Source organism: Prunus mume, linkage group LG2 (assembly GCF_029339155.1).
Source record: "Prunus mume cultivar Tortuosa linkage group LG2, ASM2933915v1, whole genome shotgun sequence".
Taxonomy (NCBI): domain Eukaryota; kingdom Viridiplantae; phylum Streptophyta; class Magnoliopsida; order Rosales; family Rosaceae; genus Prunus; species Prunus mume.
In genome coordinates this window covers 33,247,686-33,263,903 of record NC_142699.1, presented here as the reverse complement: position 1 = coordinate 33,263,903, position 16,218 = coordinate 33,247,686, and the positions used below count along the sequence as shown (strand labels likewise).

The window sequence follows — 16,218 nt, the reverse complement described above, 5'->3', positions numbered from 1 at the left end:
TTTATTTTGAAAAAAAGAATATTATATTTACAATGTTACACCATCCAAGAATCATCACAAATTGAAGATGATTTAGCACATTATGGACAAAAATGAGGTGGAAAAAAATACATCCAAAAGTAGTCAGAATACAACAAAAAATCAAAGGACTAAAAGCCATTCAGCATCCACTGCCAGTCGTTACATTTTGACTGAGTGCAGAAAACCACGACCTTCTGCCCTCAGGTTGAGATGCTGATCGTCTAAAGCCGGATCTAGAGCACCTAGCCAAATGGTTCCGCAACTTCCTATTACTGGAGCTTGGAACCAAACAAGGATTAATATTTGGAGCTCCCATGCAAAGGTTGTAGTTGATCTTGAATGATGGGAACTTCTGGCAGCTTAAGGACCGGAAAGATCCGAGAGGAGCTTTACCGGAGCATCGGAACTCAGGCTTGCATAATGGGGTTGTTATTGAGGCGGAATCTGGCTCCTCAGTTGAACATGAGCACAATGATAGGGATAAACTTGTTCTTGGATTCTCCTTAACCACTGATCTTGTTCCTCTAAGCTTCACAAATGAAACTATGCCACTTCGGCAGAGAGGACATGCAATTGAGCCTGGGGGACCATGAGACACAGTTGTAGTGCAATTTGTGGAACAAAGGTACAAGGCACATCTTGTGCAAAACTCATGATCACAACCTGCACCACGAGATTTGTTATTGTCCTTGGCAACCAACAATATGCATGATTGTACCATCAAGCATGCAGAAAGCCAGTAGGAAGAAAAGGATTTCAGAACTCAGAGAACAGATGAAACAATCAAAATGAGCAATGTATTAAATTTATTTATAAAAAATAAAAATAAAAATAAAAAAACAAAAAAAAACCAATCTGAAATTATTAATATGTTGACTACTGCACAATTAACTCAGAATTTTCAAAATATGGGGATTGCCCATTGGTCATAACAAGTCTACCGGTTAAGGGGTATAGTTCTGATGTACCCAATTTATAATACTTCATTTAGATTCTTACTGTAATTAAATAAGAAAATATGATCTAATTTGTGCACAGGGCACGATTGCAATTTCCACCATCTCACCAATGCGGCCCTATATAACAAATAATTATCACTACCAAGGTGCATCTTGGTACCGATTCACCAGTCTTTCTGGAGATAAGAAAGCCATAGAAAAAGTGTTAATGTGCAAAACCTAATTACATAAAAACATACAAATGTACCTAAACAAAGAACGAAATAATGTAGTAACACTTGATCAAATGCATCATAACTGCATGCGCAGATGTAATACCAGTCTGCTGTAACACATTCACAATCAGATGATTGATTCCTGGAACATGCCTAAAGAAGCTGTCCAGCAACAAGAGGGTGACAACAGAGAAGCGCTGAAGCTAGACAAACATTTTCCAGTTCAATGGAAAAATACTTCCTCTAAGCATACAATAATAAGGTTTGACATCAAAATCCTTACTTTAGGTAAATACATCTATCATGTTCAATACCCCTAAAATGGGAACTGAGGACTGAACAAAGCATTCACTAGATGCATCTATCTATCTCCTTCAGCCCAAACCAATGCTATAGCATTACCTCTAATTCTACACTCTCACCGCTACTTAATTTTCCCACATGAACCATCACCAGGGAGCCTTTTGGAGTTGCATTTGCTACATTGAGGGATTAAGAAAATGATGCTTGTTCCATATCACTCATTCTCCAGTGTTATATCTCTTTCTTCCCAGAGAACATATTCAAATGCATAGATGCAGGTGCCCAAAAAAAAAAAAAAATTCATTAACTTCTACAATCCAAAAACTTTCCCCACATGTATATACATCAAATTATGTGGTTTTTTCATGTTAACTTACTAAAGATAGAGAATCGTGATAATATGCACTCTTAAGAGAAATTTACCTTCTGCAGCCACTGTGCACTGCTGTTCCAAACAGACTACACATGGATCTTGGCATGTAGATAAAGAAGCACTGTTCCTCCATCCACATTCTCTGGAAATGGCACCAAAGGAAGAGAATAAGGTTGAAGCATTTCTAAATGTATATAAAACTAACCACATCAACAAACTGATGGCAGAGAGCATGTGGAATGCAGTAGTATTTGTTGACTTTGACATGCTCCAACAATTCAAATAAGAAGGTTTCTTCTAGTTTTATTTATTTATTATTTTGGGGTGGGTTGGGGAAAGGGGTGCTAAAGTAGACTGAACGCATCCATATGACATAACTTTCCTTTCTTTTAGAGAAGTTTGGCTATGCTTAATTTCTTAGTTGCAGCAGTCAGAATTACAGATACTCATGAACTGAACCAATTTAGAAATTACAAACAATTCTGTAGTAGAGTACTAAGTCAATAGATTTAACAAAACATACTCACCTAGCAATCTTCACAATACTCATAAGGGGAAGGGATAGGTACGGTGAAGGAAGAATTTGTGACTGGACTTGCTGCTCTGTGCTTAGGATTTCCTCGAGCCAGTCTCTATGCCATGAACGGGCCACCATCAAGGGAGTCCATCTTTGAACAAATAAAAACATAAAACAGGGTTAAGTTAAAGACTTGTAGTTGAGTAAAGAGAATTATGAAGTTATTGCAGATGGGAAAAGAAAAGAAAAAGAAAAAGAATGAAGTCATGAAACAACTGATATCACTTCAAGGAACCAAATATAATGATCCATGGGATTAAGACCTAAATTTTACTGGCCAATGGTTGAATTTTAAAACCGTGCATCTATCTAATTATTGACTTCATAATCCACATTTTCAGGTCCAATGGCACAGTTAACAAAATAAGAATACAACTCTGCTAATCCAAACACTACAATCTGATAACCAGGTCGAGAAGATATTTAAAGTTTGGATTGGCAGAGTAGTATTCTTATTATGAGCAAGAAAGCAGCCCATACAGGCAGAGCACCACACTACTTCAGATACACGGAATCATAGGCCACTGCAGCAATGGTGCCAAAAAGCAACGGAGCCAATGGCCCTTTAGGCTAAGAAAGGGGAAGACAACAAGGGGGCAGATTCCCAGGCAAAAAACACAAAGCTAGAAAAGAAAAACCAGCACACAAACAAAAAACAAAAAAAACAAAAACAAAAAAAGGAACACTTCGAGCGAAGGCGAGACAAGAATTCAATTTCTATCATGAGCAAGACTAGTTTGATGATAAGTAATTCTAACAGGATTCCAAAGGTGGTCAGTCATCCAAATTTAAACAGATATCACATAATGTCAAAATTACATGCAGTTATCGCTCAAATAAACAAAGAAAATTTGACACTTGGGGGCAGTATATAGGTTCAATCATGACACTCACTTGAATCCATGTAACACAGGTCAAAGTATTATTAAAATAAATATTCCCAGTGAAAATTACAATAGACTTTGAAACAAATCAAAAGTAACACAACAGGCATTGGGTACATACCCATTCGCATTTTCAGCATTCAGACTGGCACCCCTGGAAATCAAAATCTGAACCAGAGCATATAAAAATAGTAATAGCAGAGCATAAATACGTGTAAGGATGTAACAACATTAATACATATTTTTGTGTAAATGAAGAACATACTTGACAACACTGTGCATTTCCTCCGCATGCAGCATAATGTAGGGCTGTGCTTCCAGCACCTGCAAAATGATCAGTATAAATTAGGGTTTAGGAAATACATTGTGCAAAATCATATTGGAATGATGGGAGTCTTTGAACATTAATGTTTCAAGAGGTTAATCAACAGCATTACATGGAATTACAATTAACACGAAGTTAAACAATGTCTTAGGAATTAATTTAGATATGATTGGGCTATAACTTTCTATACAATAGCAGAAAAGGAAATACACTCACAAGGTTCGCTGAAAACTTGGAAAGATGAATGAATGTATGTTGTATTCTATGTATTATCCAATTCCTATATTATAAAACAACTCAGTAGATTTGCTAAGGCAAGTGAATGATGCTAATTGCTGAAAAAGGATAATTATAAATTAAAGTTACCTATTAGATCAATTGTAGTTCCATCTTGCACAGTAACTTTAAAAACAGAAGCCCCTAAATCCAAAAGTAGTTGTACGCTTTCAACATGGCCGTTCAACGCTGCCATATGCAGCGCAGTGATTCCTCCATCAGCAGGCCTATTAATTATCTGGACCAAAACACTGGTGCACGCAAAGAAGAGAAAAATAAATCAATAGAGAATATTGGAAAAGATAAAAAGAGGGTGCAAAAGGAACTGGAAGTGGAAGTACTCGTGGTTAAACTCTGCAATTGATTCTTCATTGCTTGATGCATTCCTTAAGGTACTCCAAAAATCCGGAGTGCTGGGAATATAATCAACAAGGAGGAGCCGGATGCACCGAGAATGACCATTCAAAGCAGCAAAGTGGAGTGCAGTACCCCCATTCAGATAATCTGCTCTGTGAATCTGAAATCCAGTTTTCCAAAATTTGTCATACTTCTTAACCCTATCAATGTCAAAGGAATATTGAAAAAATTGAATTGGAAGTAACAATCTTACTGTGGCTTTAGAAAGAACCAATGTCTGAACAACCTCCCAATGACCATGTTGGCAAGCTTGCATCAAAGCAGTCTGTTCACCAAGACATAGACCACAATTTCACTTTTTTTGATAGAAAACTTCATTTCTAAATCCATAACAAAGCAAGTTTTGATATATATAATGCTGCAAATGCTAAAACTTCTAAAGCCACCATATTAGATCATTTTACCTGACCACGATAATTCCGGAGATTGATATCGACTCCAGACTCTAGCAAGAGAGAGACTATCTAAACACATGGAGAACAAAAAAATACAATCAATCATAAAAGATAAGCAAAACCTTAAAACAAAATTAGACCAATTTCTTAAGAAGATGCGTATTAGACTTTATACCTCATGGTGGCCCTGAGCTGCAGAATAATGGAGAGGGGAATTACGAACACCAAAAGTCGAGTACCTTGCCAGGCGAGGATTACATTCCAGCAAGGCCTTGGCCTCTTGAAGATCTCCATCTCTTGCTGCTGAAACTAATCGCTCTCCGGATGCTGAACATCCAAATGAATTTCCCATAACGCTGAGAAATTTCATGACCCCAAAATACTACCAACCCAAAAACTGAGAGATAACAATGAGCACATGCTAAACCAAAATTTTGCTTGTTTTCTCCAAACTTCCCTTATTTTCCTCAAATGTAGGACATCATATCCTTAATCCATCCAAAATATATACAAAAAGGATATCGAGAGCAATAAAAAAAAAGTTATCTTCTCTATACATAAAAGTAGAAGGTCGTCCCTGCACCAAACTAGAAACAACTACCCTCCTTCCAATGACAGATTTCTCAAAAGCAAATTGGTTGTAACGGTCAGTATCTCACTATAAATCACTCTCCAACAAACCACTCTCGAACTAACAATAAACAAAAAAGATTACGAATGTTACTGTTCACAGATTAGTTAAACATTTCGTGAACTTCGAGAAAACCAACAAAGACATACAGGAACGTTAAAACCTTATCCAATAAAATCCAATTTCGTCTCCAGAGAATCATAATCTTTCAAACCAACTTCAGCACTACCATACATTCCTCCAAGAATCAAAAAAATTTCCCTTGCGGCAAAATCCACATCCCAAATTTCCCTTAAAAGATAAAAATCTCCAACACCCACTTCAGATATTCCCCCAAGAACCAAAATCTTCACTGCCCACATGCAACAGCACAGAATCTTCGATCCCCAATATCAGATAAGCTGTAAAGAATCAAAATCTTCAAAACCCAGATGGAAAATCTCCTTCTGGGTTTTAAAGGAAGCTGATCAAAGATAGAATGTACACTATAACGGGCTTGGCAAGAGGAAGGGAGGAATGAATGAATGAATGAATGAAATGAAGATTGTCTTCAAATGGGAAATTTTTGCCAAAAAAAGAGAATACAAAAAGAAAAAAAAAAGAGATAGAGAGAAGTGGGTGATTTATTAGGGACAAAGACAGCAGCTTCTTCCTCAACCTCAACCAACAATAGCCTGCAAGAAAAGCGTGTCTGCGACTCTCCATGATTGGATATTATTAGGCAGTCAACTTAGTAGTTGGCTTTGTCCGTACCCTCCTGCCCTTTTTACTTCCGGAACAACTGTTACTAGTCCGCGCAGGGCAGCTGACTCACCTCATCCTCATGGACTTATTTAATCCCACCCACAAAATACACTCATCACCTTATTTTGTTTTTCGATTATTTGTGCTTTCTAGTTTTGATTAGGGTTAATTTCAATTTTATACTCTAAATTTTCACCCATAAGATATGTTTGCTTATGCACTTTTAATTTTTAGCAATTATGTACCATAATCTTATTAATTATTTGTAATTTGGTTTCAACGTTAACTTTACAAGATAAATTTCCATTAATTGCCTACGTAGTAGGCTTGTGTCCCACATGTTCGTTTCTTGCAATGCTAGTTGAAGGGTATTTTAGGACAATTAATGTCAAATGGGTTTGGGCGGGATTTTTGTGTGTAAAATGTGTTTGGGTGGGAAAACATCTATTGCCTGAAAATGTCGTTCAATTGGAATCAAAAGAAGTGAATGGGTATGGCTAAGCCCTGCCACATAGGCAATTAACATAAATTTTGACAGTAAAGTTAATGACGGAACTAGATTGCACAAAAAATTAATAAGAGTAGGGTACATTATTGTTAAAAGGATCAACTACAGTAAACCTCCCAAACTATGAGGGTCATTACAAACTGGGTTTTTAGGTTCAATGGTCCCTGGACTTTGACCACTTCGCATTTTGGTCCTTCAATTTCAAAAATAGTTCCTAATGGTCCTTTAACTTCAGTTAAATCAGGAAAAATGGTCCTATCGTTAATTTTGTTACCTTTTTCTGTTACATTTGACCATGTGCATGGCACATGGTGTATTGTTGAGGGTCAAAAACAAAAATTACTTGGCTCATGATGTATCTCCTCTTGAAGGATGACGTGTCCCACCAACCTTTGGAGACTCTTTTGACTGGTATCGCAACTTATAGAAATCCTACAAAAGAGACCCTTTGTTACCCAATATATTAAATGTTGATGTAGGAAATGTGAATACCATTTTTTTAATGCTGATGTGGCACACAAAATTAATAAAAACTAATAAAAATGAATTTCATTAAAAAAATATAAAAAAAATAAAAACTAACCGAGAACCTCACCAATTGCTAGCCGCTCCCACCCTCACCCCTAGCCTCAGTTCTCCATCCCCATTTGGTGCAGCCACGACAACTGCCAACCTCAACCCATGCAGCCACCGTACCTTCAAAGCACACCCTTATCCCAGCTAGAGATGGCAAACAGACTAGGCCGCCTCGAGCATGACACGCTTAAGTAAGACTCGACAAGGCACATACTGTATCTTTTGGTGGGCCGAGACGAGGTAATTAGGCCCAATGGGCTGACTAGGCCAGTGGTTTGCTGTGGACCGTGCCTACTAGAAACCCAATGGATCGGTCCGTTTAAAGCCCATTTATTAAATTATATTTGTTTTAGATAAAAATAATACATTATTATATTTATATATTAAATTCTAATTTATTTCTTTTCTCTAATAATATATATTAAAATGTAATGTTTTCTTTATATATAAAATAATGGTTTTATTTTTGAAGTTTTAATTTTTAAAACCCAAACAATAATCTAGCCATTTTCTATTTAAATGAACTTTAAAAGAAGTTATTGGCCTTCTTTTTTCAACAAATAATAAATCTTATTCGTATATACATAATTGTAAAAAAGATTTAAATGAAGTTGTTAAAAATTTTACAAAAAAAAAATACAATACCTAAGTCAAATTTGGGTGGGTGCATATCGGCCCATATAATAGGGTTCGACACGAGCATGGCCCGATCCCATATGGGCTAGGGTTGTAGGCTTGAGCCGACATTGATGATTTTCATAAATGGACGGACCTAACATAACCTGTTTATTAAATAGACTGACTCTAAATGGGCCAGGCAGGGTCGACATGGCCTGTTTGACATCCATAATCCTAGCCACCACATCGTACATCCTAACCTTCATCGCCCCCATGCCCAGCCACCCCATCATAACTCTCTGTCTCTTGTACCAAAACGAAGGCCTTGTCTCGCCATCTCTGCAACCTCAACAAGAAGGACGGATCGTGGATCTTGGAAGAGACAAAACCCAAATTTACATAAGAAAGTCAAAAATTACAAAACCTAAAGTCATGCATTTCTTCTTCTTCGCCAATTTAAATTGAAGTCTTGCAATTCAGGGCAAGTTCCAAAGTGAAAATAAAATTCTCAAAATCCATAGTCTTTCAATTTCTCCGATTTCCAATTCCTAGGTAAATGGACCAGGCACTTGCTCAGCTCAGGATCCAACCAGCCACTGTCTTCGTGAGTTCTACTTCATACTGTAGTTTAATAATCCAAACTGTGCAGACACCATGTATTTTCTACTACCATTTCCTGCTTTTCTCTCTATTTACAATGGTATTGGGATAAGAAAATAACTCTATATATATATATATATATATACATTTGAGGATCTTCCCTTACTACTAATCAACCAAATAAAAACTTTTAACCCTTTGAATATCATCACAAAATTTCAATATATATTAGAGACATTGTGTTTTATATATTTATTTGATCACAATTATATGTATTAATAATTTGTAGTTAGCTAATATTTTGTTACAACGATTCTTAAATTAAGACATAAAACATAGACCATTTTGATTATTGGACTACAACATACAATGACCCATTCAAGGCAACAAAACTTGTATGAAACGGGAATATAATTGTTTTACTATATTCAACCAATTATATATTGTCACATGGAAAAGTTATCATTTGTGGCGTGCCGTGATTGATCGGGTGCTATCCCCATTTCACACAAGTGCTTTAAAACAAAAAAACAAAAAACAAAAAACAAAAAACAAAAAAAATTGGTATCAAATAAAAACTTCATTAGATAAACTTCAATAGTACAATTAAAGATATCAACAAGACATCTAAAATACCAATTCCAAGAAGGCAACAAACTAACATGTTAAAAGCGAAAACTCACTCGGATAAAAGCCGCATTAAAATTACTGGCTCACATAACCACAATTAACCAAAAACGGCACAGAAATGTTTCTCCATTCAAGGACTCGTGCAGAAATAAATCAATCTAAAATCATTTAGCCCTTTGATAATCATCGTGATTATTTTTTAGTATTTGTAAAAAATACAATGTTCATCTATTGGTTTAATTATAGCTGATGTCTAAATGATTTTTGATTCAGCGAATTTATTTTCAAAGATGATTTGAGAACTTAAAAATAAATAAAATTAAAGGAATCACGTCATGATATCACATTGTGGCCATGTTGGGCAGAAAGGTCGCCGGCGACGACTTATTATATGCATTGTTTTTTTTTTTTTTTTTTTTTTTTGCCAGTTATTGACCAATAATAATCATGTGACGCGATGAGCATTTTAGAAAGCAAATACTAATTTAATGACTATGCCTTCCATTAACTAAACTAAAAATGCTTTTTGTGTGATCCAGCGTGTTAAAGCATGACAATGAGCTAAAATATGCATTTTTGGTGTCCTATGGAGGGGTGTTTGGAATCTTCTCATTTTCTGCATTCATTAGGTTTTTTTATTTATAAATACAAGCGATAGTTTATAAAAAGAATAGGAGTATTTCACATACACACTATCAAAATGCCGTAGAGATACAAATCAAGTACTCATTGGACTTCAATATGTTTTCGACTATTTTCTTCAATATATAAGATTTGTTCCCTTACTCGTTAAAAGCAAAAAAATCTAGTTCCTGACAGGAGTTGTTGGATGGGAGGAGTTTATCTGACTTTTAGATCACATCTCTTAAAGACTGCTATCATGCTCTTGGGCAATCTAATTTATCAAACATTTATTTGGGTGAGGATTTAAGAGTTTTATATAGAGATTTACAAGAAACAGAAAGGTATTTATTGAAAGAATTTCAATATCTAAAAGATCTAGAGGTCTTATAATCAGAGGGTCTACCAATATATATTTACCCCAAATATTTATAGCCTAAGGAATAGGTCAGCTCTTAAGTTCATAAGGGACTATTCGGTAACATTTTCAAGGTCCCGTTTTCATTTTCTATCAAAAATGTGTTCGGTATGTCATTTTCATTTTCATAAGAATTGTTTTCAGAAAACAAATTCAACCTCATGTACAAAAACTAAAAAACACCAAATTATTGTTTTCATTTTCTACCCAAGGTATTGGTCTGATTGCTTTATTTTTCTTTTTTTGGTTGGTCTGATTTTTCATTTTTCATTTTTTTTTTCAATTTTCAGTTTTTTCGTTCCACTTCATTATTTTATTTTGCTACATGAGTGTATATTAATTTTATGATAAAACCATAATATATTATTCAATTTTATATTTATTTTTAAAGATAATATTATTTTATTATCTAGGTTTTTCTAAAATTAGAATTATTATTATTATTTTAATTACACCATTATTATTCTCAAGGTATACATTTTTCATTGTTTGTAATACTTTTAGCCTTGAAAATATCATAATTTAAAAAATAAAAAATTTAGAACATAAATTAGCAACAAATATACTTGAAAAATAACTCACAAATTATTATTCTCAAATTTGCCTACTAGACATGTTTTCACTATTTTTATTTTCTGAATATACTTTCCAATTAATTTACCAGACACATTTTCGAATCCTGAAAATGCAAATTCATTTTCTTGTTTTCGTTCTCATAAAATATTCTCAAAAAACATTCTCCGAAACCGTTACCTAACAAGCCCCAAATGTCTGTGCGGAAATAAGCATTTTTGACTACTAGTTTTGAATTTGGGTTCATTCCACTACTTGCAGCATAACAAGAGTTTCATAAGTTTTTCCTTTGTTCAAAGTATTCCTTAAAATTTCTTTTTAAATTTTTTATTTATTTATGAAAAATCATAAATAGCATGCCAAATTCTATTATGCCTTTATGAATGGCCACCTCTTAGAAGAACTGTACATGGATCAACCCGAAGGATTTGTGTTTAATGCGAAAGCCAAAGGGTGTGTAAGCTTGAGGGATCCATATATGGACTCAAACAAGCATCAAGGAGCTGGAATATATTAAGAATTAACGACATTGTATTCCCTATAGGTTTGAGTACATCATCGAAATGGGTCACGAGATTTCAATTTCATTAATTTGCACCTCAACGTTTCAAGATTCAATTAATTTACACATTCCGTCAATTTGATGCTCTTGCCTGATATTGTTTCCCCACAGTAATGAGCTTTTATTCAAAAACGCCAAATCCAGGACAACATTGTGATTGCCCACGAAGTCTTCCACTCTTTGAAGATCCGAAGGAAGACAAAAAAAATGTGAAATGGGGTTGAAGGTGGATATGAATAAGGCGTATGATAGAATTGAGTGGGATTTTCTGAGGCCTATCATGGAGAAGATGGGTTTCGCCACTGCTTGGGTACAAATGGTTATGAGCTGCATCACTTCGGTGGAGCTTGCAATCCTTATCAACGGCAAGACAGGTATAGTTTTAAACCCTCAAGAGTCCTAAGACAGGGGGATCTCATTTTCCCATACTTATTTATAATCATAACTGATGTGTTGTCCACATTGATCAACTGTGTCGTGAGCAGAGGCTTCCTTCAAGGAATTAAATTTAATAGGGAGGCCCAACGTTATCACATATTTTCTTTTCAGACGATTCCCTTTTCTTCCTTAAGGTGACAACTCAGAATTGTAGAGTAATGGAGAGAATTCTTCAGTGTTATTGTCAAGCCTCTGGAAAATTGGTGAATTTTGAGAAGTCAAACATGTTCTTTAGTCCTAACACTCCTATGCCTCTTCGCACTCAGCTGCATGCCATATTGGGAGTCAATACTATGATGGACCCGGGGAAGTATTTGGGTCTTTCAACCATGTGGGGTAGATAAAAAAAGGATGCCATGTGTTTCGTGAAAGATAGAATTATGAGCAAAGTGCAAGGGTGGCGTCAGAGCCTCATTTCTTAGGATGATAGGGAAGTGTTAATAAAATATGTGGCGCAAGCTATCCCTATGTATCATATGGTAGTTTTCCTTTTCCCAGGGAGTCTATGCAGAGAAGTTGATAGTGTTCTCGCTAACTTCTGGTAGGGGCAAACAAGAGATCCTAGGAAGATTTCACTAGATAAGCTGGAAGGAGCTAGGAGTGTCAAAAGAGTAAGTGGGAATGGGCTTTCGCAACCTACACGACTTCAATAAAGCTTTACTAGCTAAACAATTCTGGAGGCTTGCAATTGAGCCTGAGTCTTACTGGGCAAGATTGCTAAAATGTAGGTATTACCCGTGACATGAGAATTTGAACTAACAAATTCGTTTCAAAACTTTTTATTTGGATACTTATGTTGGATACCCGCCGCAACCGCGACTCTGATACCACTCCAATACTTTGTCATTGATGGATTACGCAACTATCACACACAAGCCATGCAAAGATAAAGCACACACAAACTGAAAAGTAAACATGCATACAAAGAACATAAGAATTTATAGAGTTCAAGCGTTATGCCTATGTCCTCTTGGTGATCCCCGTGAAATTCGCTCATATGAAAGAACCTCTTTTGATCTCTCACAAACCCTAGCTCTCTTTTGTCTCACCCTTGGCTAAAACCCAATTTGATGCCTTAGATTTCTCACGTTACAATAACCTAGTGCTAAAGTACCTATTTATATGTCATAGGGCTTTAGTACAATTATATAAGGAATAGGAAACTTAATGGACCCCAAAACTAAGAAAAAATATATCCAGATTCGCTAAAAAACGAAAGCAAATTATAAATAAATAATAAAATAAAAAAAGATTTGAAATCTCATTTCAAAATCCATGAAGACTATCAATGCAATATTAGTAGTGTTGACTACACTCTACCATCATCCACCCCTTTGATAAATTTGTTGGAATTTTAAAAAGGCTTTTAAAATTTAACCGTTTTATTTATTTAATTATTTTGATTGTTTTATTTTATTTATTGTGGGGGTTATAAATATTTAATATTCAGATTTTATTTCTATATTGAATGCCTTAATTTTCTAGTTTGTGAAGGTTACACGTTATTGGATGCCTATAAAAGGCCACTCCTCCTTCACATTTGAACAACCACAATACACCATCAGAATATTACATACCAAAATCACACCACAAACTAATTCTCTCATTTTTCTACTTTTATATATATTATCTACTTTATATTATTATTTTGGCAATGGTTCTGTGACTTGGATACCTATATCCATCTATGAACGTGCTCATAGCGGATCTTGAGTTTGTGTACAATGGGTCATATTTTGAAGTCTTGTAGACCGTCAGTACCTGCACGTAAGGAGGCTACAAAGGCTTTAGGACATCGTCTTTTACGTGCTTCACCTTACCAAACTCACATTTTTACTTATTATTTATTTTGCTTTTACTTACCTATTATTTTGTTTTCTTAAATTTCATTGTATCTTAAAACTTTCCAATTTATTTTTATAATATAAATATTTTTGTATTTGGCTTTACGGAAAAGAAAAACTATATTTTTCACAACAAAATTAGGGCATCACAAGACAAAGATAGTTGGCAACTAATTATAAGAGCTAGAATAGGACAAATGGTTAGGTAAACGCCTACAGCTGGCAGCAAGCTCACATCAGAAAACTAGTAATGTTGCAAGCAAGGTCTTAAATATTGATAGTTTCGGAAATATCGGTGGTTCAAAAATACGGAAATATCGATGGAAATATCGAGAAAATATCGATATCGATAAAAATTGGATAAAAACCACGGAAATTGTGATAAATACATGGAAATTTTTAGTGAAACTTTAGAAGAAGTTTATTTAGTCAATTATCTATTATTTTGACACAAAAAATTGGAAGGAAATGCATTGCATAGTGGGTTTGAGTGATTTAAGTTGATTATATTGCGAGCCGACAAACTCTGTGACTTAGAAAATATGGAGTAATTAATGAAGAGAATTAAACACCCCATAGTAATTTATCGATATCGTAAGTTTTTCAACCAACTTGCTTTCACTAGGCATTACTAAAGCTATCATCTCTGACTTTGTTATAGATTGAGCCATAATAGTTTGTTAATTTTATATGGAGGTTAATTATTTTTAACTTAATATCAAATATTTTTTAATTAAATAAATTGATGAAATTGAGGCATTATACTGAATTTATTAACTACTGCAATTACGGTGACGAAATTGAGAAATTAAATCATTGTGACCAAGTATGATTTTGAGCCAAACTCTAGTAACCAAAAGTGTAATTAATTCATTAAAAAAGAGAAAAGAGAAGAACAAAAACAAAGTCAATGTATTGTGATATAACACTTTGAGATTTGGGTATTTTATGGAAATAAAAGGAAACATGGGGAGAAATTAGAGAAGTTGAAAAGTGGACTTTTATACAAGCCTATATCTGCAAAATCAAAAAGCATGGTCGGTGAGCCTCATCCTTATCTTACCGCAAACTCCAACACTATCTTCCTTATTTTTATGCAAAATAAATTAAAAAATTCATGTTCCCATTTTATTATTACGAAACTTGCTTTTGTCGGCAAACCCAAAACCAAAAATCAAAGTCTCTCTCTTTCTCTCTCTTTATAATTCTCTGCATCTCTCTATCTTCTTCACCTCGATTTTCTCTCTCTGGAAAACCCTAACTTTCTCTCTACACTTCCGAATTCCGATCACTCCCAACATGGCGTCTGGATCATTGGGTCGGGCCAACCCAAGCACACAGGGCTTCGATTTCGCGTCGGACGACATTCTCTGCTCGTACGAGGACTATGGCAACCAGGACTCCTCCAATGGGACCCACAGTGACCCAGTGATGGGAAATAATCCCAGCAAGGTACTTTTACTGCTTTCATCTATGGACGTTGTCGTGAGGCTTTGGTTTTGGAGGTTGCACGCGAGCATGAGTGGGTTTTAGCAAATTAATTTTTGAAAGTTCATATCGCGATATTATCGATAATATCACGATATATTGACTATTTGCACTGCCAATTGAACGAAAATATCGTAGCCGAAATATCAGCGAAATTATCGATAAATTGACGATATATATATGGAAAGGTGCCAAAATATCGTTGCCCCAAAAAAACGATATTTTTGCCGAAATATCGGCTAAAATATCGATTTTCATACTGTGGTTGTAGGCAAATGATGACTAGTCATGCAAAATATAAACATGAAAAAAACAAAACAAAAAAACAAAACTTGACTAGTTATACAAGAGAACACTACAATACATGCAATGCAATCAAAGATGAATTACCTTCAATAGGCTTTGAGTGCATCGGGCTATTATGAAGTTGATCTCAGCCATAGTAGATTATCTTTGCACTAACTTAATCTAGCCTAATTTCTTTGAGTTTGATTAAACACATATGATATTACATGTTTGTCAAAAAAAGCTAAAAACGTTAGCTAAACAAAACTTCACACAACAAATGGTCTGGACTCGTGGTTTTGGGCAATAAATGGGCTGGGCCTATTTCCAACATTTTTTTGGGATGTAAAATGGGGGTTGTTTTGGTGTGTTGAAACCTTGATTTAATTGTTGTCATAAAAAAAACATAGTTATCCAGAAAACTTTTCGGTGTTCATGGAATAGAATCATCCTTAATTCAAAGTACATTCGAATTAGACTATCTCTAGTTAGACAATGTAAAATGTCTGATATCACACTAGCACACGGTGTGTGTTTTGCATCGTCTAACAGCAAATTCCATGCTTGTGAACTTAATAATGCGATAATAATAAAATAATAATAATAATAATTACGTTCTCATAATCGTCATAGACGATGATTTTCTGCTCCATCGACAAAGTAAAAACACAATGTATATATTTAGGGTTTGAGGAATGAGATAAGATGGTGAGTGTTAATGGTATGGAGTGATTTTATTGAGTTAGAAAAGATAATGAAGATGAATGCAAATTTTTAGTAAGTTCAACAACCAAAACAGGTGGTTTTGTTTTATCCATGCAAAGTCAGGTGGTGTGATCGGATGACTGTGTATGTTTCGACTTTCCAACTTCCTTTAGGAAACATGAATAAAATACCGTTAGGATCCGATGGGTAGGTAGAAATTTTAGCAAAAGAA

The 16,218-nt window shown here is 34.9% G+C and overlaps 1 protein-coding gene across 1 annotated transcript; it reads right to left on the bottom strand.

Annotated features, from left to right (window-relative positions):
• LOC103323346 (putative E3 ubiquitin-protein ligase XBOS32) lies at positions 1-6,115 on the bottom strand. The gene is made up of 10 exons (XM_008225334.3): positions 4,921-6,115; positions 4,755-4,814; positions 4,544-4,615; positions 4,275-4,450; positions 4,024-4,184; positions 3,598-3,656; positions 3,454-3,500; positions 2,399-2,539; positions 1,922-2,013; positions 1-684 (listed from the first exon to the last, which is right to left on the bottom strand). The coding sequence occupies exons 1-10, from the start codon at positions 5,113-5,115 to the stop codon at positions 161-163; spliced, it is 1,527 nt and encodes a 508-aa protein (XP_008223556.1). The 5' UTR covers positions 5,116-6,115; the 3' UTR covers positions 1-160.
• Between the last annotated feature and the right edge of the window lie 10,103 nt (positions 6,116-16,218).